Genomic DNA, 21757 nt, shown 5'->3' with positions numbered 1-21757 from the left:
TGTGCCCTTTGCCACGCTGCTCCAAGACTAACAGGTCAGGCCAGTACCCCCAGAAATCGAAAGAAAAACTGAGGAGTGAAAAGTGGCGGGGGAGTGGGAGGAACAGTACCAGCGGTGGGAGGTCGGGGGGACACGCAGTGCACATGTCCTTGTTTGCCGATGCTCTCGGCAAGGTGCTTTAGAGAGAAGAAACAAAGAAAGGGACTGAGTTTGTCCCTGCAATTGTTCCGGAGAGAGGGCCATCGGCAGGCGCTGAGCCCCCTCCAGCTGAGACAAATGGAGCCAGCATGGCGGCAGTTTGGAGGACGATGTGGAAAAGTCCCTTCACCGTCTCCAAGAAGCTGGCTGTTGGGCCCCTGCCGTGGCTTTCATTGTAGGGAACTAGGTTACCATTTCCCTGCCCCAGATCCTCTAGTTAAATACCAGACAGAAGCAAGGGCTGAAGATTAAGAAGTGAGCCCCCACCTCCAGGCCAATAAGTGCCCTTCCTCTGATGTCTTGCTGAGTCACGGCTCAGAGTGGGGGAGCTGGGTTATTGCTTGGGTTGGTTTTGTGGAAGGAAGAAAGGCCTGGAGCCGCAGGATGGCAGAGAGAGGAGGGTAACGGGGACCGAGGGGATATTTTGAAGGTGTGAAATCAGCCGCATTTAAAGCACGAATTTGGAGGCTTGACCCTCACACGTCGGTGTCAGGGTAAAAACATCATCACTTGGCATGGCAAGGGAGGGCTAGGCAAACGTGAATATGCACTCACAACCACATGCACATACGTGCTTCAGGGTCCATGTATGCTGCCATGTACACAAGGGTTTGAGCTTTGGCCTGCTAAACCCAGGGTTGTGAGCTCAATCCTTGAGCGGGCCATTTAGGGATCTAGGGCAACACAAAAAAAATAGTTGGGGATTGGTCCTGCTTTGAGCAGGGAGGTCGACTAGATGACCTCTTGAGGTCCTTTCCAACCCTGATATTCTATGATTCTATAAGCCTACATATGCACGGTCTTTTGCACGCTTAAGTGCACCTACTCAGGTATGCCAGCCCTCATTTGTAAGCTCATCTGCTTGCATGCACCAGCACAGATAGCCCCATGTAGTGTGTGTGAACCTGCCCCTCGGAGACTCACCACGACCATGGGCAGCTGAATCCTGGTCTCACTAAAGGCAATGGCCACATTCCTATTGACTTTGATGAGATTAGGATTTAGCCTTATGTGGCTCAGGCTTTGGGGAAACTTACACCAGCAGCGTGCATGCAGCTGAGCGAGCGAGGTGGATACTGCACGCTTGCGAGGTAGATGGATGTGAGCTAATTGCGAGTGCCTCTACATGCACATGGACACGGGAGGGAGAGCCTGCCCATGGGCAGCTAGGCTTGCTCCTAGTCATGCTCCTCTGTTGACCAACCACCAAGTGCAGACAGCGCCCGCCTTTCCAACCTGGAGAGGAATGCTCGTTCCCCTCCCCCACTTCCCCGGAGGGAGGCCCTCGACATCATGCAGACCTCCCGCCCTGGAACATCTCCTGCGGGGTCACGCACGCAGACCTTTCAGCGCTGCCCTGGGGCCCAGCTAAGAAGCTAGAGGCTCAAAGTATCAGTGCAGACTGGAGAGAAGAGGCAGGAGTGGAGGAAGGGTGCAAAACATCAGTTTTTTCCTCCCCTATTCTCTGGTCACCACACTGAAGGGGCCAGGAGTGCATGGGTGTAGCCTTTGGCTTCAGCACATGGGCAGATGTCAGGAGGAGACTGGAAAGCTTCACACTCTTCCTTAATTCAAACAAAACCCCTTCTGGTGTGATCGCGGTGAGCCCAGTTTGTCTTAGCATAAATATCGGGAAAGGGTCCACAAAGAGGAGCAATGAGACGTCCAGGTTCAATTGCATAAAAATCAGTATCGCTACATCAGCTGGATTTGAGGTGTTAATGCCCACAGAGCTGCTGCTCTGCGTTTCTTTAGTGCTGGGGAAGTGTGGTGGTGGTGGTGGGGGCTTTGCCCTCCTTCCAGTGTGATGCTGGAATGAGCATGCAGTCCCAGAGAGGGTGGAGTCTCTTCAGACAGCCAGCGGGCCCACCATGCACTGCATATCTTCCTCCTCTCCCAGGCTGATGTTGCTGGAAGACAGACGGTGCCTCTGGGCAGGCCTGCGGGTCAGGGCGTTGTCATCTGAGCCCTTGATGCCTGGAGAAGAGAAGACAGTGATTACACACTGCACAGCAGGTGTCCACTGTCAGCAGAGAGCAGGGGACCTCAGAGATATCACTTGCGATTTTAAATCTGGGCACAGACTGGAATTCCTATAGTTGAAGGAAGATGGGACAGCTGCAGGGAGCTGGGGAAGCAGCTCTGCCAACAGCTGGGTTTTGGACTCTTTTCTGCAACATTGCAGCGGGCTGGTCTCCTCACTGTGCCCCATTTTATCCAAACTTCTAGGAGTTCATAGCCAGTGGCAGAATTTCAGGTAAATGTGCGAGTTCACAGACAGCGGCGCTCCAATGAGTCCCACATTACTTCAGCGCTTTGCAAACAACCAGTGGGGATTCCAGCTAGAGGAGAACCTCATCTTACAACCCGTGCTGGGAAAAAAGACTTCACTCTAACTGGCTTCCACCAGATGGAAAACTGCCGCCTCAAAGCGGCGCTGGTGGCAGCAGGACAAAGATCGCCCTGTAATGGCTCAAAGGCTCTTTGCTGTGGAAATGACTGGGATACACTAGTGCTCGCTTCAATCAAAATGTACAATGGCAACAACAATCCATTGTATGTCTTAATTACCTGGCTTCCAAACAGAGCCTGCAGCTGTGGATAAACTAAAAACATAACTGCCGTGCTGGGCTGGGATTTTTGCTTAGTGCAGGAAGCGTGTCTGTGTTAATTTAGGCCAAAGGCATTACACTTTTGCCTGGGAAATTTATGGTGCTTAGCCTGCCTACAACACCATGCTAACGGAGGCGACTAACTCCCGTGAGTTTACATCAAGCTTCCCAAGCCTTGGAGGGTTTTGCTCCAGAATCAAAATGGCACCACCCTCATTGTTTGTTTATTTGCTGACAGAAGGAAGAAACATCCCAGAAGAGGGGGGTTCTCCCACCTCTCTCCCTCTGAGACCTGGAAATCCACTTCAGCAGCAGCAGGCCTTGCAGAGGCACAAAACTAATCCTGGCGTGACATCCTGGAAGGGCAATGTGTACGTCACATTGTGGGGCCACCACAACCCCAGCCTGATGCCACCACTGAAAGCTACCACGGAGAAGCATTGGCAGGATGGCTCCTGGGATTGTTTTCTGGCTGTCGGCAAGGTCCCTGCAAATACTGGGCCATGCAAATCCAGAGTGTAGCTCCACTGACTCCCATGGAATTACATTAGGGATTAATTTGGTCTATCAGCTGCTTGCCCCTTCCTTCCAGGCTGCTGGGAAGATGGAAAGGGATCCCAGGGTTTAGCATTTTCCCCACCACTTTGTGTGCATTATGGAGAGGACTTGGGTCACCTGCCCAAGACTAGATAGGGCATAAGACAGCGGCGTATTATCGCCTAGACCTAGGGTAGCAAATCTGCAGAGGCGGCAAATTTGCTCGCGCCCCCTCCCCAACTTCGCTCCTTCCCCAAATCCCCGGCTTGCCTCCTCCCCCAGGCACGCTGTGCTTCCCTCCTTTCACCTCCCTCCCAGGCTTGCCGCACGAAAGCGCTGGGAGGGAGAAGCTAGTAGCGGCGCGCTCGGGGGATAGCAGAGGTGACCGGGGGCCGGCGGGCGCGGGGAGTAACTCTTTGGGGGGGGGGGCAGGGAACCACTCTCTGCCCCCTGCCCCAGCTCACCATCACTCCACCTCCGCCATCCCCCGAGCGCACCACAACTCCCCTTCTCCCCCCTCCCTCCCAGGCTTGCCGCAGGGGAGCAGAGGTGAGCTGGTGCAGGGGGAGGGGGGTGTGGCAATTTTTTGAGGGCCTAGGGGTGGCAAATTTGTTAATCTGCCACTGGCATAAGATGCTCCTCTTAGATCTGTTGGCCTCTCAGAGCCACACATGGGGCCAGAGCCAAAGGCTGCCTATCACTGCTCTAGGTACACACGGGATTTTTTCAGGATTAAAGGTCACTGACTTGACATGTACTTTCTCACGGCATAAAGTCAACAGAAATCAGTCAAACCCAGCAGGTTAGGGGAGGCTGAAGACCTTAACCGCTAATGCACACAAAGAGGTCAACAGAATTCTCAGGCTATAAAATGGGGGTGTTGGATCGGGGGTAGGAGGGCTCTGTTCAGACCTACAACCCTAGGTTTTCAAAGCAATGTACAGGGATTTCAGGCCAGATTGTTAAAGGTATTTAAGTTCCTATCACCAACTGATTGGGAGATAGGCACCTAACTACCTATAAAATGCTGGCCCTTATAGTCAACAAGAAATAAATGGCTTAAACCCTCCCCAGGAACTGCTTAGAAAAGGGAAGTGGGGTGATTTGGGGGTTAAAGCCCTGGACTGGGAATCAGGAGACCTGGATTCAGTCCTGACTCTGCTACTGACTCCCTGTGTGACCTTGGGCAAGTCACTGCTCTCACTGAACCCTGAGACTTCAATAGCGCCAGCTCTCAGCTCCTCATTTGTGAATGGCGGAAAATAACAAAGCTCCCTTCGTGTGTCTTGTCTATTTAGTGGTCAGGTCGTTGGGGGCAGGGACTGTGTCTCACTGTGTGTACACACAGCACCCAGCACACTAGTGGTCTTCAGGCCTCACTGCAATGTAAATAATAAAATAAGAGGTTAACATTAACAGAGACACGCCCCCTGTCGGGCTAGTTACTCCGTTTGGCATGGTTGGGGCTATGATTTGGAAGATTTCTCCAGGGAGAAACCATTTTGCCTGATTAACTCCAACATGAACCAGAACCTGCCCTCCCCATCCAAAGCAATATTCCATAACACCACGGAGGAGTAATTTATTCCCTACAAACCACCCCATGATATTTTGGGTTGGTTGGTTTTTTGCCAGGGGCACGTGAACTGCACTGGGAGTGGCTTTTTCCCTTTGCACGTGGATGGGTAGCACACGCCAGCGGAACTCACCAAAGCCTTCACTGTTTGTTTTTAAACCACAGCCAGTGGTGGAGGCCGGAGGAGAGCAGCCCAGCTTCAGAATAAGCCCCCCAACATATGACTGGTCTTTCGTGCCGAATCCAAGCAGCGGGCCCCATTCTCCATTGTCCTGCACTTTGTGGCATCCGTTATGCCAGTGGCCCGTGGGTGAAACGTTCTGCTCCAGGAGTGTTTGACACCCACTGTGCATTGGTGTCAGTGACAACCCCAGGTGCAGAGCAATGGCGATCCAGGCTCACCGGGTTTGGAAATCCCCTCATGTTCTCAAGGGGACGCCCTCACCATCAAGGTGTACAGGGGCGGGGCCAGATTTTTTTCCCCATTAATTGTGGCCTGGGAGCAATTTTGCTCATCAAGAGAAGTCTAAAAAAAAAAAAAATCAAACAGTAAAAGGAGAGCGAGGGTTGTTCGGACTTTGCATATCTCATACCTATTCATCAATGTTTATAGGGCAGGACTCCGGAACCGCGGCTGTTCAGCAGAAAAGACCAAAAGCAAATGGTGAACAAAAGACACACACACAAAACAGAAAGAGCAATACACAGGAGGTTTGTTACCCTGTGACCACTGTATTACTGCAGGAGGTTCTCCATGCAAACCCTGCCACGCGCCGGCTGGGTTAACACAAGGCTCTGGCACCGTGCTCCAGCTTGGACGATGTTCCTTAGAGACCATCTGAGTTGGCCGTGCTGGGAGAAATGGAAGGAACCCACTCTGGCTTCCTACTGTGCGAAAGGGATAGAAGTGGCACCCAAGGGGCACTGTATTCCCACCTCATGCCATTAACACTGCTGGATTGGGAAACAAAGCGCATCAGAGCCACATGTTCTAGCACGACACTACCCACTTGACTCTACAAGCTGAATGGCATGTTCAGAGCATATGAACACCCAGGTTTATGGTGGAGTTCTCCACCGATTACCACAGACAGGAGTGCACGGTTAAATCTAATGGAAGAGAGACCCGCAAAAGACAAGTCTTGAGGACACGTCCTGGACAGCTCACGTCTACAAGCCAGGCTTCTTTCATAACGAGAGAGACAGACTTCCCCACTGGGAGTTCTTCCTCCCAAACTTCTGTCCAGCCCCCGGGATCCTTACATCTGTCCCCGACTGCCAAAGAGAAACAAACAAATGTGTCCTTGTGAAAAAAGATCACACAGCTTGGGCTCACTTCTGGTTTGGGAGTGTTTGGAGGCAGCTGCACCCCAAACATTCCTGCCACCAAACCCAGTGGGCCTGATTCTGATGGCACCTGCCCTGATTTTGCACCAATTTATCTCCAGTGATGTTAACAGAGATATTCCTGATTTAACCCAGCGTAAGTGAGAACAGGGTTAGTCCCATGGAGTTCACACTCCACAGACTTTCTGTGGGGGATGCCTGCAAGGTGTAGGGATCAAGTGCTCCAAAGGGGTTTAGGTTGGTGTTTTCAAAGGACCTAATGTGGGTAGGAGCTCAAATCCTGCAGAATTTGAGTGGGAGATCAGCACCCAACTCCCACGGAACTCTGACAATACATACCCAGGAACCCTCTCGTGTCCTCTGCCACTGAAATTACTCTGGGAAAATTCACTGTTGGGAAAACCTTTGTTTGTGAAGTACCTCGGGGCCATTTTCTCCTTGGGCACTAAGTAGTTAAACACTTGTTTGTACAATGTATTATAGTATATGTATTACACTACAGACCCCAAAGTGATTGAGAAATGATGGGCCTGATCCTATTGCTACTGACTTAAATAGAAGTAGGACCACATGCTAGAACACGGGTGAGCAATCTTTTTGGCCTGAGGGTCACACTGGGGTGGAGAAATTGCTTGCAGGGCCATGAATGTAGGGCTGGGGCAGGGGTGCGTGAGGCAGTGTGGTGTGCAGGAGGGGGCTCAGGGCAAGGGGTTGGGGCAGAGGAGGGGTGTGGGGAGTATGAGGAGGCTCAGGGAAGGGGGTTGGAGTGCAGGAGGGGGTGCACAATGCAGGAGAGGACTCAGGGCAGTGGTGCAGGGAGGGGTGCGGCAGGGGGCTCGTGGCAGGGGGTTGGGGTGCAGGGTACGGTGGGGGCTCAGGGCAGGGGGTTGGGGTGCAGGAAGGGTTCAGGGTGAGAGCTCCAGCCCGGCGCCACTTACCTGGAGGGGTTCTGGGGTAGTGGCGGCATGCAGCGAGGCCAGGGCAGGCTCCCTGCCTGCCTGCCCTGGCCCCGCGCCGCTCTAGGAAGTGGCCGGCACCACGTCCCTGCGGCCCCTGGGTGACAGGGAGCAGAGGGCTCTGCGTGCCTATGGGTACCTCCCCCGAAGCTCCCATTAGTCGTGGTTCCCCATTCCTGGCAAATGTGAGCTTTGGGGGAGGTACCCACAGGCAAGGGCAGCGCGTGGAACTCTCTGTCCCCCCCCCAGGGCTGCACGGATGTGGTGCCATCCGCTTCTGGGAGCAGCGCGGGTGTGGCAATCCTGCGGGCCGTAGTTTGCCCACCTCTGTGCTAGAAGCCCTTACACAAGGATCCCTTTTCCTGATCAGTGAATTGCTTACTTAGAGTATATTATTCAGCCACTAGATGTCTCTGTGCTACATAGTGTTCCAAACAGGGAGCAGCCCTGGTAAACAAAGACGACAAAGCTAGAACTCAAGTTGGGTAAAAGCCTGTTTGTTTGGAACTGAGTTTGTAATAGTTTATTATGATTATTTTTAAACAAAGACATTGATTTAATATATTATGTCAGCTATGACTGGGACCAAACAGATCAGCTTTTAAAACAGTGAGCTGCAATATTACATATTTCTGGAGAGGAAGAGAATACCTCAGCCTTGTTTACCCAAGAGATAGTTGTCCATATGAGATCTGCTGGATGATCATTTTATATTGCAATGTCCAAAGCTAATATTGGGCAATTTACTAAGCACACCTCTTGGCCTTTAATGTAGCTATGCTTTGCTGAAAGAAGTGTTATGGCAGAAAGTAAATTTACATAAGCATCATGTAAACAGAGTGCAGCTTTCTGAGGAGGGCTGTGCTGTGTACCTAGTGGAGTGACTTACTCTGAAAGTAAAAAACAAACAATCAAAATGAAACAGTAAACTTGACTCTGAATTCACATCAGTGTAGTCTGATGTGGGTGTATTCCCACTGATTTCAGAGGAGTCACATCTGATCTATACCAACAGGAGTTCAGAACTGGGCCCAGTGGCCAAAATTTATCAGGCTTCTGAGCTAAATAAAGGATGTATTACTCAAAGGGGTTGAGGCACTCACAGTTTCTTCCCAGTGCAGTAAACGGAGGCTGCCCTTGATCAGCAACTTGGAAAATGTAAGCCCTTAATAAAGGTTGCTATCTCTGGACGCCCACAAATAAGGTCCCAATTTAACTGAGATGTACACCAGGGATCGGCAACCTTTGGCATGCGGCTCGCCAAGATAAGGCCCCTGGTGGGCCGGGCCGGTTTGTTTACCTGCCGCGTCTGCAGGTTCAGCCGATCATGGCTCCCACTGGCTGTGGTTCACCTTCCCAGGCTAATGGGGGCTGAGGGAAGCAGCGCGGGATGTGCTGGCCGCCACTTCCCGCCACCCCCATTGGCCTGGAGCAGCGAACCACAGCCAGTGAGAGCCACGTGCCAAAGGGTGCCGATTCCTGGTGTACACAGTACATTGCAAAGTGTGTCCATTTAAACTGCCTGCTGGCTGTGGGCAGTAATACGGTACCTTCAAATCATTCCCCAACAGCAGAGTTATCTTTTGCTAATTGACATTAGGGGCCCAATTCTGATTTACACTAATGCCCCTTTACATCACACTGTTTATACTCACTTTACAATGCTCTGGCATTTTTGCATCAAAGATTATTTGCCGTTTTGTGGAATTCTATATTTCTAACGTTAACTGATTTCATTTCGAGGTTGAGCTACAGAGCTACACAAGTAAATCTCCAGGTCCCAGAGGTGACGGAAAATTAACAAAATGAGAAAATCCATTAGGAGCTAGACATTGCATCACTAAGATGGCTCTTTTTATAGAACTGGATTAGCAAGGAGAGTCCTTCAAAGATCACAAGGCAGAATTCCACAGGGAGACTTGATACAGAGAAATATGGTATCGATTACATACACTCCCCCCACCCCACCCCGACTTCACAGAATCATTAAGCCAGCTAGCTTTCATGAAGAACTCTACAGAGTAGGTTAGGAATCACTCTGGGGAAGGGGAAAAGCAGAGATGTTGGTCAGAGACTGGAGAACAAGAGGAAACTCAGGCTCAGAACATGCACAGAGCATCTGTCCCTAGTAGATCCACGGACACCGGGCAGGTCCATATGAGGACGTTGGGACCGTGCGTAACTGTGGACAGGCAACCTTAAGGTGTTGTGCTCCGTTGCGGTTCACGTATGCATTCCCCATCTCCCCCAGGTGAGTAGTGCTTTCTGCTTTGAAGCAGGAGATGGATTCAAGCAGAGATGCAGAGCGCCCCAAGCAGGGCTAGGAGATCCGTGCCATGCTCCACGCTCAAGGCAGGACAGAGCTCTGCAAGGGGCTCACAAGCAGCAAAGCCAGCAGACAGCCATGCAGGCTGGTGGATGGACACCACGTCTCGCAGCCACGTACTCAGTGCCCAATTTATTCCACAAGAGCGCCTTAGATTTGGCCTTCTCCATGTACCATTAAACACAGCAGGAGCTGTGCTCTGTAGAACCAGATTCTGCTCTCAGTTACACGGATGCAAACCATGGCAGTAACACTACTGAACCCAATGCGGTTGCTCTGGATTCACAGCAGCGAAATACAGCAGAATTTGGCCCTGAGTATTTATTCAGCCCTCCTTATCTTCCACAACATGGCTGCTTGATTAGCAAAACCCCAGAGTAGAAAATATAACAACCACAGGAGCGTGATTTTAAAACACCACCTTCCCAAGACACTCAGGTAGGATGCACCTGGCTCTGGGCTACTATGTGGAGTCCCTTCTTACCAGATCGGAGCATACAGGGAAGGAGCCGGGTGTCTGATCTGGCCCAACCGTTCCCACCACCCCTGCATGTGGAAGCTTTAAACCAGCTGCCAGCCCAGGAGAAAGGCATGTGAATGCACAATCTGCTGCCTTTACTGCAGGCTCTGTTCTATGGCAGGACCCTGGTTTGTCTTGACCTCTTGGCTGCATTTCCCCAAGTGGAATAAATTGTAACAGAAATAGGATGGCTGCAACGGGCAAGGAGGAGGCAGAGGAGGAAGCACCAGTGTTTTTTGGGTGGGGTGGAGGATTCCCCCGCCCACAACAGCTAATAAAACTACGTCCTCTGGAGGTTTCTCCAAATATGTCAGGTCTACAGCCATCAGGGAGCCCCCTGATTTATAGATCTGGGGAAGGGGTGTATGGGAGGGATAGGCAGGGTTGCATTCAGCTTGTCCACAAATTTACTGATATGGGGCCAAAAATCAGTCTAGTGGTGTCAAGGGGTGAATCTGAACCAGCGCTGGGATCAAACGCTCTTACTCTTTTCCCCTTCCCTGACACTGAACTGACAACTCCATCTTGCCCCCATGACACTTAAGAAAGCAACCCTGACACGTAGGAAAGATCCCACAGCAGTTCTGAACTGTGATTCTTTATCCCCACGCCTACTCCCATCCAGACCCATTCAGGGACTCCCAATAAATTTGTGACCGTTGAGCAACCCTGGGCGTGGGAAGGACAGAAGCATGGATTGAGAAAACTGTGTTGGGACAGAGTGAACATGAACTTTCACACAGATGGAATCCAGTGAAAACAAACTCAAGAGACAAATACAGGAGAGACAGACCCATAGTTAGTAAAAAAAAATGTGGCAGGAAGAAATGGAGAAAGAGTTAAGAAGTGGGGAGGAGAGATGGGTCTTTTGGGAGCCGCACTGGAAGAATAGTAAAACCAACAATAACTAGCCTGTTTACATCCATTCATTGGCTACCTCAGCTATTCACTCGCTTTGTGGATGGCACTTTCTGAAGCACTGGCGTTTAAATTAGAACAGGTCTACAGGATGCCTGGAAGCAACTGACCAGTGGCCACGGCTGGTTCTTGATTTGAAAGGAGGAAGAGGGCCTGATGGAATTTTGTGCTGTTCTTTTGACAAGTCTGAAGGCTACTGGATGTCACAGACTATGAGCCAGATCGGCTGCTGGTACAAATCAGTGCGGCTCCGCTGAAGCTGACAGAACTACTCCAATTTACCCCAGCAGCCAGTCAAGGCCTGTGTTACTAAAACAATCTATTTTCTGCTTACAAGCAGCACACATTCCGACATCTAACCAGCAGACCCGCTGCTGCTGTGACTAAAATGCAGCCTACAAAAAGCCACTGTGTTGGAAGAAGAACCAGAAACAACACAGTAGCCCCCGTCCCAGTTGAGATCTAGTTTGGCCATGCAGCATACACGGGAGCGAACCACGTTCCCACCTTGCAGGACTTCAGCATGATTCAGGACCGTGGTTAAAGCCTGGCTCCGGTCCACACGACCAGACCAAAGCCGGTTTTCACTGCACTGCAGGCTAAGGTGCATAACTGCACGTTGCAACATGGGGGCTCTTCACTGGGATGGTGAGACCCAAAAGCAGATGCTGGCCAGTAAATAAACAAACGATGATCATCCAACAACCATCCTCCATAAACCAGCAAAGCTGCCTAGGCAGGTAGAAACCACCACCGAGCCAGCATCATTCCTCACTCACGCTCAGCGAGCGCTGACAAAATGGGGAGAAGAGCAAAGCTTCTCGCAGGACCTCGTGCCTCTTGGCCTCCTAAGAGGTCTGTCCTATGGTCCCTTTTGGACCCTTTTTCTTAGAGGCCCAAAACAGCAGGTTTGGGAGCAGTCAGGAAAGGGGAGATCACTGATTTTGTCCCTTGGCCCAGCCCTGTCTGGCTACAAAATACGGTTTTGGCTACAGCCCCCAGCTCCCTGTCCCATCTTCTCATCTGAGTGCTGCATGGTTCGAAAAGGAGGCGGGGCTGGTTTGGCTTCAGGGCTCACATAGTAAGCAACGGATGGCCGGGACCTGCTGGACACTCTGGCCAATAGAGGCAAAGGATTCATTTCACAACCCTCTGTGATGACTCGAGTGGGAGTAGGAGACCTGCAGTCCTTCCCTGCCCCAGTGGCCCTGATCCAGGACTATGCTCATAAGAAGATGGGCACTACAATGGAACGTCTTCAGCCCGTTTCCAGATAATCTACTGCTCCCGGCTGTCTAGCTACACACACACACACCTGTTGCAGCAGGACAGGAATGGGGAGTGAGAGATAGGGAGAGTGGAAATCCTGTCCCCTCCTCCCCCCCAACCAAAGTTCATGTTCAGCAGACTGCCACTCACCAGGGAAGCAGGCCTCAGAGCACAGCTTATTGTCCAGCGCTTTCACGCTCGCGATGTCAATGTCATTGTTATTGTCACACTCCATACCTAGGAAAGCACCTGTCCTCTGGCCTGTAATGGAGTTAACGCAGTTAGAGAGGCAATTGAGTCCCCCCCCTCGTAAAATAAAGGACGAGAGACGGAAATCAAACGTAATCGCATTGCTCTAAAAATAACAATGAGAACTACATGGGTAGAGAGTGGACAATAAGGACTCAAATCCGTGTGCGTGAGTTTGTTTCAAGCCATCCTGCTCCGTTTCCCCAGCTGCCTCCTTTCTCGTGCCATGGTAATTGATGTCACCAAGGAGCGCTGCAGAATCCAGGAGGATACTTAACAGAAACATCTGTAAGAGCAGTAATTATGCAGGTGAAAAGGCAAAGAAGAGAGTAGCTAGGAAAAGCTAAAGAAAGCAGCTAGTAAGATTACTCCCTGTCCATGCTCTGGTCTGTATCTGATGCATTTCTGAATATGGGGATGTGTGTCTGGAAGATAAAAACTAACACAGTCGAATCTCACTGCGCTAATCGGCGGAGATAACTACTGCCACCTCCCCCAAAATACAAACTGCTGGCAACCTCTCCCCACTTTCAGCACAGAGTTAACTGTCAACCACACCTAATTTACAAAATACACAACGGTCAGGCTTTGCAAAATCCTACTCCATCTTTCTCTGATGGTGATCTTATCCAGATAAAGGGCAGATCAGTATCTGTTTCTCCTCTCTCACGCCCATTTTACACATGGGTAAGTCAACTGACTGCCAAAGAAAAACTCCCAATTTACACTAGTAAATCCACCTCCCATTGCCCAAAGACTTTCGCCTTGGAATACTGTGTGATCCAGTGCCCAGGGAAATCAATGGAAATATCTCCAATGATTTGGGCACGAGATCAGTTCCTCAGCAAGAATGGCATCAGATCATTTGTCCCTGAGCTGCAAAATGTTCACGGCTGATTTATCTACTGGGGCAGAATGAAGCCGGATTAGTAATAAAGTGAACTGCAAGGATTAACATGAATGAACAAAAGACATTTCACACCGCTGCAGTCTTGAGGATGATTATTTTAAGTACGTTTTTGTTGATTTGCTAGTTGTCAAATTTCAGTCACTTTGGAACAAGTCTCCCAGTCATCAGGGCTAATTAGCAAGATTCTACCGAAAAGAAACAAAACAGCAGAGTCTGTGCTCTGTTATTTTTGCATGGGAAATGCCATACTTGGCAAGGGGAGAGAACTGCTTTTTCAAAGCGAGTTGGGGATTTATTTTTGGCTTCATGTCTAACCAGAGATACACAAACATGGAAAGGGGAATTGCTCTGGGTTGACCAGAATGGGCCTTTATTTCTCTGTGCTAACCTAAGGGCTTCCATTGCTATGGTCCAGGTGACTCTCCAATCCTACGCTGTTTTGAAAATGCTGCTTGTGTGTCACTGCACATACTGGGGAGATGCATTAGTCTAGACAGGTCTCTACTAGGAGTCTGTCTGAGTTGGACTCGCTAAGCACAGCTCAGGGTGCGAAGCAGCAGTGCTGAAGCCCCAGAGGTTCGGTTTCAGGAGGTGGGGAGGTTGCATGGCCGACCCTAAGGAAGAGTGAGACCCCTTGAGGGCATAGCACATCAAAGGGGTTCCTCCCAGAGCCTGTTCCAGAGCTGGAGGCGTAGCACTGATTGTGTGGATCTGTGACACCTGGCCTCTTTGATCCCTCCAGCACATATCAGCTCCAAATGTTTCAGCCATCAACAAGTTCCTTGCAGCAGGGGCTGCTTAAAGAGGATACGGGTGTTGCAAGAGACATTGGGGTTAATTCCCCACTGGCCGAAGTGGGTGGAATTTCAACAAAGCAAGTGAAGTTGCATTTGCTTAAGCCACTGGTGAGTTTCGCCCTGTTAGCTTTTCACTGGAAGAGCTAAATTCACCCCTGGGCAGAGAGTTAACAAGACGTTGGTCCTGCTCATTCTGAGAGCCCAGCTGGTGCCTATGCCTCCTGCTGGTGCTCTGGATGGGTTTTTTTTGCCCAGAAAGGTTCTCTGCAGGGTTCTAGATGCAGCTGGACCGGGTGCAGAAAGGAAAAGGTCCCCAGTGCAGCAGTCCCTAACGTACAGCTTCCTTCTGAGCCACCCAAGCACACCCCACTGTTTTCTGCTTCTCACGCTGTGTCACAGATTCCTGGGCACTAGCTGAGCTGGGCTCCAATTAACATGGCAGCATTTGTGAAACTCCACCTTATCCGTTAGATTTCTCCTTTCTGATAGGCCACTGTCCTTGTCATTAGAGCTGGCAAACAGGCAGAATTGGGAACAGAAGGAGTGAGGAGATAGACCTGCAGAGTTTCCCCTCTCTGCTCCACCCATGCTGCTCAGCTGAGAAGATAATCCATCACTGACAGCACTTTGGCTTCTTCTCCAGAGGACCTGAACCAATCCCTCAGAGCAGAAACCCCTTAATCTCTGGGATGTTCACAATCTTCTCTTCAGCCTGGGCCCATCTCTAGTTTCTGCTGCCCGCTAAAGGCCTGAGCTGCAGCTCAGATAACCAGCCAGGGAGAGGAGAAAGGGAGAAGAAGGGGGATCCCAGGACACTGCAAACTGTGCAGACAGAACCACATCCGTGCCTCCCCAACGTACTGCAAAGCCACAGAGAGTCTCCTTCTCCCACCTGCCCTCCACCAAAACTCCCACCCTCTCATTGTCCTCATTACCCCCCCACCCTGAGCCCAGTTCATTGTTACGGAAGAGAAGACGCCCCCCCGCCCATTCCCCACAAAATAATTGGGCAGGATAGCGTTCCTGGGAAGGTTGGCTCCCCTTCTCTGATGAGGCACGATGCCCTGAGCATACACTCTGCTGCCTGCCGGTGAAACAGAATGAAAACTAGCAGAGAGGGAAGTAATGATCCACCTCCATTACCATCTTCCTGGGTGGGAGATCTGTCCTCTTCCTCCATGACATCGTTTCCCTGCGACACAGAAGACAGGCAGTGAACGTGAACAGCAGAGGACTCTCTGTCCAAGAACACGGAGCTGAGTCCTTCCAACACTGCCAGCCTCCTCTCCACAGGCACGCTGGCCACGAACCCAAGCTGCCCTCCATCCCCCTGCATTTCCCTAGCTCCCCCAGGCACCCGTAGCCAGACTCATACACCTTTCACTCTGACTTTCCTGACGGCACTCAGGATACCCGCTTGGCGTGTGCCAAGAGACTCAGCCGGGCTCCGCCCACTCAGGCCAGAGTGAATGTGGCCCAGACTCCGCAGAATCCAGGCAAAGTCCTGCACGCCTTAGTGAATATTCATCCTCTGAGCTGGTCCCAAGGATAATCTTCCTCACTGCCAGAGGATCTGCCCCCCGCACAGCTATGGCCAGTCCTGCGGGGGGTGGTGCATCTCCTCACCTCTCAATGCTACAACAAAACTCTCCTGCTGGCAGTTCTCACTCATCTCAGTTCTCCCCCAACCCCTCAAGAGCTTGACACTCTAGTTTGTTCAGCCAAGGAAGACAAGCTAGGACACTGAGTGTAATTATATTCAGGCCACCTACACGGAGCCACCGTGAGTCATCAGCCAAGACAGAACCCAGGGTTACTGCTGGGTGCACCTGTTCGACTAAAACTTTTTTTGGGGGGCAGGGGCAGTGAAAAAGGCAGATTCTGCAACACCGAAACATTCTGCAAATTTTGACAATTTCTTTCCATTGAAAAAGAGCAGAGAAGAAATTCTGAGAAAAAAAAATCGAAATGTCTGCTTTCAGTTTTTCAGTCTGAAGCACTTGTTTTAAATTTTCCTTTAATTCTATTTTTAATTTTTTTTTAAAGCCTAAAAATGCTCAAAACTAAAACGAAAGCCTTTCATGTCAGGCTGAATGAAACATTTTGTTGGACCAGAAATGGATTTTTTTAAAACTCTTTGATGCGCCAAAAATTTCATTTTTGATTTGACCCGAAATGTTTCTTTTCCCTTCAAATTCTGAGTTGCCAGTAAACCAAACCAAATAATTCATTATTCACACAGCTCTACCCAGGACTTTCAGCACAAAAGCCCATGCCTCTGAAGCTTGAGCTAAGGAATAGCCCCGTCAGGTAAGTCGCAAGGTTTATACTCGCTGTGGTAGGTCTTAATTTGTACCGAAAGAGGTGCCAAATTTTTTACTTTCACAGCTGACCTGGCAAGCCCCGAGGTGCCAGGGTTCAGCCCTGGTACAAATTAAGCACTGCCCTGGGACCAACTGCTAGCAACCGGTGTGATCACACACATGCATCCAGTGTATTACATTGCTCACTGATCATTAGGAAAGGCTGGTGACAAGGTCCTTCCTTTTAAACATAAGTTTTTACCTCTGAGTCTTGCTCCTCCGCAGGGATACTGACAAAATTCCTATCTGGAGATTCCACAGGGGTTGACTGAAAAAGGAGGACAAGAGAAATCAGACAATTCTGCTTGGATGGTGTGTCCCTGAATCAATGCAATACGCAGCTAACATTCTCCATCATCGGGGCTGCCCATAGGCAGCTGGGATAATAGACCCCAGCGCTGTCTTTCAGAACCGCGAAGGCTCACCCAGACAAAGGAAGGCTCATTAGCCGACTTACTCTCTCCATTTAGTGCTGCACAATTGAGCTAAAAAAAATGTTTTTCAAGGAAGATTCCAACCCATGGCCCTTGAGCCAAAAAAATATTTCTGAGTTCAATATATAGGGCTTCAAAATTATAGTTTTGCCAGTAATTTTGTCAAGCTGCTGTTTAGGATAACCCCCCTGGCAACCAAAAAGCTGAAGTTATGTGTATGACAGTAGCACCTAGAGGCCTTAACTGAGATCAGGGCCCCATTGTGCTAGGCACTGTGCAGACATACACGGCGACAATCCCAGTGCTGAAGAGCTGACAGTCTCAGCAGATATATAGAGAGACTCAGAGGTGCACTGACTTGCCCAAGGCTGTACAGCAAATCTGTAGCAGACTCAGGAATAGATGCTCCGTCTCCTGACTCCCCGCCCAGTGCCCTACCCCACTGGACCATGCTGGTTCCAAAAGCCAGTTCTTTTCTACAGTGTTTTCTCTCACACATGCTTTTGAAATGGATCTAACAGTTACAAAGGAAAGTGGAAGGAGGAAGGGAAAGGAAGGAAGAAAGGCCTCAGGGCTCCTCTACCAGAAAGTTTCTTTCTATTGTTTGAAAGCAAAAGGTTTTAGAAAATGACTAAAACTTAGCTGCTCCAAATTGAAATGACAAACGGGTGCAACATTCACTGCACATGCGTTCCAAAGACATTAACCTTCTAGTGACCAGAGTGCTGGTGCAGCCCCGTCTAGAAGGGCAGTCAGACCAGAGTTGGGTTAATAGCTTCAGGTCAAATTTTCCAATGTGCTTACGTGACTTAGGAGCCTAACTCCCATTTTCAAAAGGACTTAGGCACTTAGCAGTCTGAGTTGCTTTGACTTTCAAAGGGCCTGAGTCCCTATTGACTAGTCATTAGTCACAAAGGCACTAAGGCACTTGAGCATTTTGAAAACTTGACCCCAGATCTTAAAGAAGAAGTGCAGTGAAAACAAGTAAAAGAGTCTCTGGTGTTATTCCATATGAACAAAAGAATCACTAGGCTCCCACACAGCTGGTCCACTTAATCTGGTAGCCTGCCAAGGCTGGATGCTGCACATGAAGATGTAAACTACCCCCATGAATACAAACTCCCCTCCCCTCAGCAAATCATTGCTCCCCAGCATACATACAGCCCTACCCGCAAATAATCAAACACATTGTGTAATACTAGTCCACAAAGAGGTACATTTCTTGCTAACCCCAGATGGTGATCAGCTTATCCCCCAATGCATGAAATACTTGTAGGTCCACTATACCTACCTCTTCTTCTGAAGGAATCCCACTGGCAGCAGCAGGGGATGGGAGCATGTCCCCCTCTTCCTCTGTGCCCGGAGCGACATAGGAGCCAGACATGGAAGACATGGTGTCAGTGCTGATCTGGGAGTGCTGACTTTGGGAGGAGGCCATGGACATGATGGACTGGGCCAGGCTGCTGCTGCCAGGATCTAGGGAGAAAGGGAAGTGTGGAGAACGCAGGGCAGCATTAGAGAGGGCAGGACAGCTGTGGCTATGCAGATTTGACTGCAAAGGGGGCAGGACAGCTGTGGCTATGCAGATTTGACTGCAAAGGAAACAGTTTGCAAGACTGATTCTACAATGATAGGTGTCGATTTTGCATGCTCTCCTTCTCCGAACCCTGGTACTGGCACCTTCAAGCTGGGTCCTTGCCTCCACGTCTTGTGGCCTGGAGACTGCAGTCAGTAAATGCCATTTGAACACTTGACAAAGAAACCACTTGTCTTTCTGGGGGGCTTCTTAACTGCTCCAATGGGAATAAGCTACTGCTGCATGCAATGCCTGCATCTAGCTTACAGCTTCGAGGCTGGACGCAGGTATCACTAGGTGAGGATCTCCGGCCATGTTATGTAGGAAGTCAGACTAGGTGATCACAATGGCCCCTTTCTGGCCTTAACATCTCTGAAATCTACAGATAATGGGGTTTGACCATTAAGATATTAACAAGTCAGCTCAAATCCTGTTCACCTAATTCTTGCATTACTCCCAGGCAAGTGCAGACATGACTAAGGCAAGCAGGATCAGACCCTTGGAAGCATCTTGGGACAAGGTCTTTGTCCTCTCTTCCTCAAATGCAAATGTGCTCCTATGGCGTTGCATAACGCAACCATCAGGAAGCCAAGTGACCACTGAAATGCTGCTTGTCCCTCTTCTCCTACCGTACCTTCTGGGGAGGAGATGGTGGAGGAGAGAGGGGTTCCTGTGCACGAAGACTGATCTATTGCTCCTGAGGAGGACAAGGTGAGGTTTTCGCTCTCCGGTGTCACACCACACTCCTGGAAGGAAAGCAAACACACCAGAGTAAGAGGGCGACACGTCCCTGCAGATGAAGCAACTGATTGTAATTTGGTATTTTCAAGCCATTTAGGGCTCCTGGCAGTTTCTGAATTGGTAGCCCTGGAGATTAAAGTCTTTGAAGCTTCAGGACAATAAATAGAGCAGGTATCTTCACAGTGTTCCACTAACATGCCTGTTCTCCAAGGGCCATCTCTAGGGGGGAGAAGGGTTTTTAACTCTTGGTGCTCATTCCACCTTTGGCCTGGCTGATGCGGCTGCCGACAAGTGAGACAATTATCAGGGTGTTTTTTTGCAGCATGGACCCCCTGTACATTAGGACTAAAACTCACCAACTCCTTTCACATTAGCCCTCAAACTGTTAAGAGATTCTGATAATGGACTGATGTGGACATCTTTTCAAATGCACTGGAGAGCGGGAACACACCAATGAGTGAGCCGGAGGCTTTCGGCCATGTATGACAGACTGATTGATCGCCAACAGACTCCACAACTGATCTTTGCACAACCTATCGGTCAGAGACCCAGGCTGAGAGACAGGAGCTCTCGAGTGTTATTCCCAGCCCTACCACTGACTTGCACTCTATGACTTTACTTCACCTGTTACCCATCTAGACAAGGGGGCTAATATGGACCCACATCACATGGGTATCATGGGGGTCTGACTCAACCTGCAAAGTGTTAGATAGCAGGGGCTGTGAATGAGAGGCTAATTAATGACTCTACCCAGAAAATGACTGTGTAAAAATAGCACCTACGTATTTAATAGATCTGCCCTGAGAGGGTATTCAGAGTCCAATCTACTTAGTCTCTGCTATATTTACTGCCATCAGCCCAGCAGAACAAACACAGCTCTGGGACAACCAGCAGGATCCTTTCCTGCCTCTGGTTGTATCAGAAATATTAACTGCACTCCGATTCCAAGGTCACCTGCGCATCCCCAGCCTCCTCAGATTATGCCCCCAGTTAAATCTGTGCAAGCCCAGGGGGCAATAGAGCTACACAGGGGTAATTCAGAGAGGACAGCACTTGGCTGAAGAATCTTCATTGCTGGCGATGATATACAAGAAAGGAAGAGCCCAGCTTGACTCTCAGATCCCAGGCTGAGTTTGCAGGGTTGCCAGTTAAAAAAACAACAACACAGCTTTGCTTGCAAACTGGACTCATAAGAACATAAGAATGGCCATACTGGGTCAGACCAAAGGTCCAGCCAACCCAGTATCCTGTCTTCCAACAGCAGTCAATGCCAGGAGCCCCAGGGGGAGTGAACCTAACAGGCAATGATCAAGTGATCTCTCTCCTGCCATCCATCTCCACCCTCTGACAAACAGAGGCTAGGGACATCATTCCTTACCCATCCTGGCTAATAGCCATCAATGGACTTAACCTCCATTAATGTATCCAGTTCTCTTTTAAACCCTGTTATAGTCCTAGCCTTCACAACCTCCTCAGGCAAGGAGTTCCACTCATTTTATACAGAACGACTGCGGAACAAAACAAACACAGAATGCCAGTTCCATGGGTCTCTTTGCTGAGCAGACAGCTGGACCAGAACCCTGTTAAACAATCACCTCCTCATGCTGATAAGGAGACTTCCTCCTGAAAATCCTGATTTCCGATTCGCTGCAAGACTTCTCATCATCTTCTTCGTGTAGGACCGAGGAAGTCTGGGAAACTGACCTAGCAAGGAGGGGAAAGGAGCATCCTGTTAATGTATGATTGTATCAGTGATTTCACTAGCACAACCCATGCTGTCAAAGAAACTGGCTGCAGCCTTCCACAGGAAGCCAGTGTTCCAGGAGCAGGCCAAACAGTTGTAACTACAGCCATGTGGTAGGGGGGTTAAACCTTTGTACCCCAGACCCACGTCAGGTCTCTGGGGCACCTTTATGACAGACAGAACAGAAAGGTAAAAAGTGGTATTTACATGGATCAGTGAAACAAGCATCTTTTCCTTCACTCTGTTCTTTGTACAGAGTCCTCCTCCCATCTGTTCTGCTTTCAGGACCAAAAATCTGTCCCCACTTATACCAGGATGAATCCAGAGCTGTTCCAAGGATGTCACTGGGGTGCTAAACCCAAATATAAGCTGAGGGTGTTCGGACCCAACCCTTAGCCAACACTTGGGGTTACTTGGCATTAGTACATTCATCCTTCTTCTGCAAGTCTCCACCACATCATTTCTGTCAAGTGCCAATGGTCCCCTGGAGAATCGGGATGCAACAGGCAACTGAGGCAGACTGGGGGGACAGGGGAGAGGAGGTTTCTCCTCCAGCATGCTAGGCAGGACCACATCATTAGGGAAGCAGCACAGGGCAGGTAGGAACCATCAGGGTGAGGTCCTGGGGCCTGATGCAGAACCCGCTGAATTCAGTGGAAGGATTCCCATTGGCAACAAAGAGAG

General features: G+C 50.0%; 1 protein-coding gene across 3 annotated transcripts in view; it reads right to left on the bottom strand.

Moving 5' to 3' along the window:
- RNF157 (ring finger protein 157) overlaps positions 1-21757 on the bottom strand; it is an 89084-nt gene continuing 67327 nt past the window's right edge. Inside the window, exons 13-19 of one of the 3 annotated variants that reach the window (XM_032792842.2) lie at positions 20925-21033; positions 19223-19334; positions 18304-18488; positions 16781-16846; positions 15359-15407; positions 12410-12520; positions 1-2175 (exon numbers count right to left, since the gene is read on the bottom strand). In XM_032792842.2, coding sequence (XP_032648733.1) covers positions 2048-2175; positions 12410-12520; positions 15359-15407; positions 16781-16846; positions 18304-18488; positions 19223-19334; positions 20925-21033 — 760 coding nt within the window. In that variant the 3' untranslated portion in view covers positions 1-2047. Of the gene's footprint in view, positions 2176-5471; positions 5558-11994; positions 12521-15358; positions 15408-16780; positions 16847-18303; positions 18489-19222; positions 19335-20924; positions 21034-21757 lie in introns of those variants that run through there. The other 2 variants (XM_075071777.1, XM_032792841.2) reach the window with 2 other exon arrangements.

The sequence above is a fragment of the Chelonoidis abingdonii genome, chromosome 13, assembly GCF_003597395.2.
Source record: "Chelonoidis abingdonii isolate Lonesome George chromosome 13, CheloAbing_2.0, whole genome shotgun sequence".
NCBI classification, from domain to species: domain Eukaryota; kingdom Metazoa; phylum Chordata; order Testudines; family Testudinidae; genus Chelonoidis; species Chelonoidis abingdonii.
This window is presented reverse-complemented; position numbering and strand designations above follow the sequence as displayed.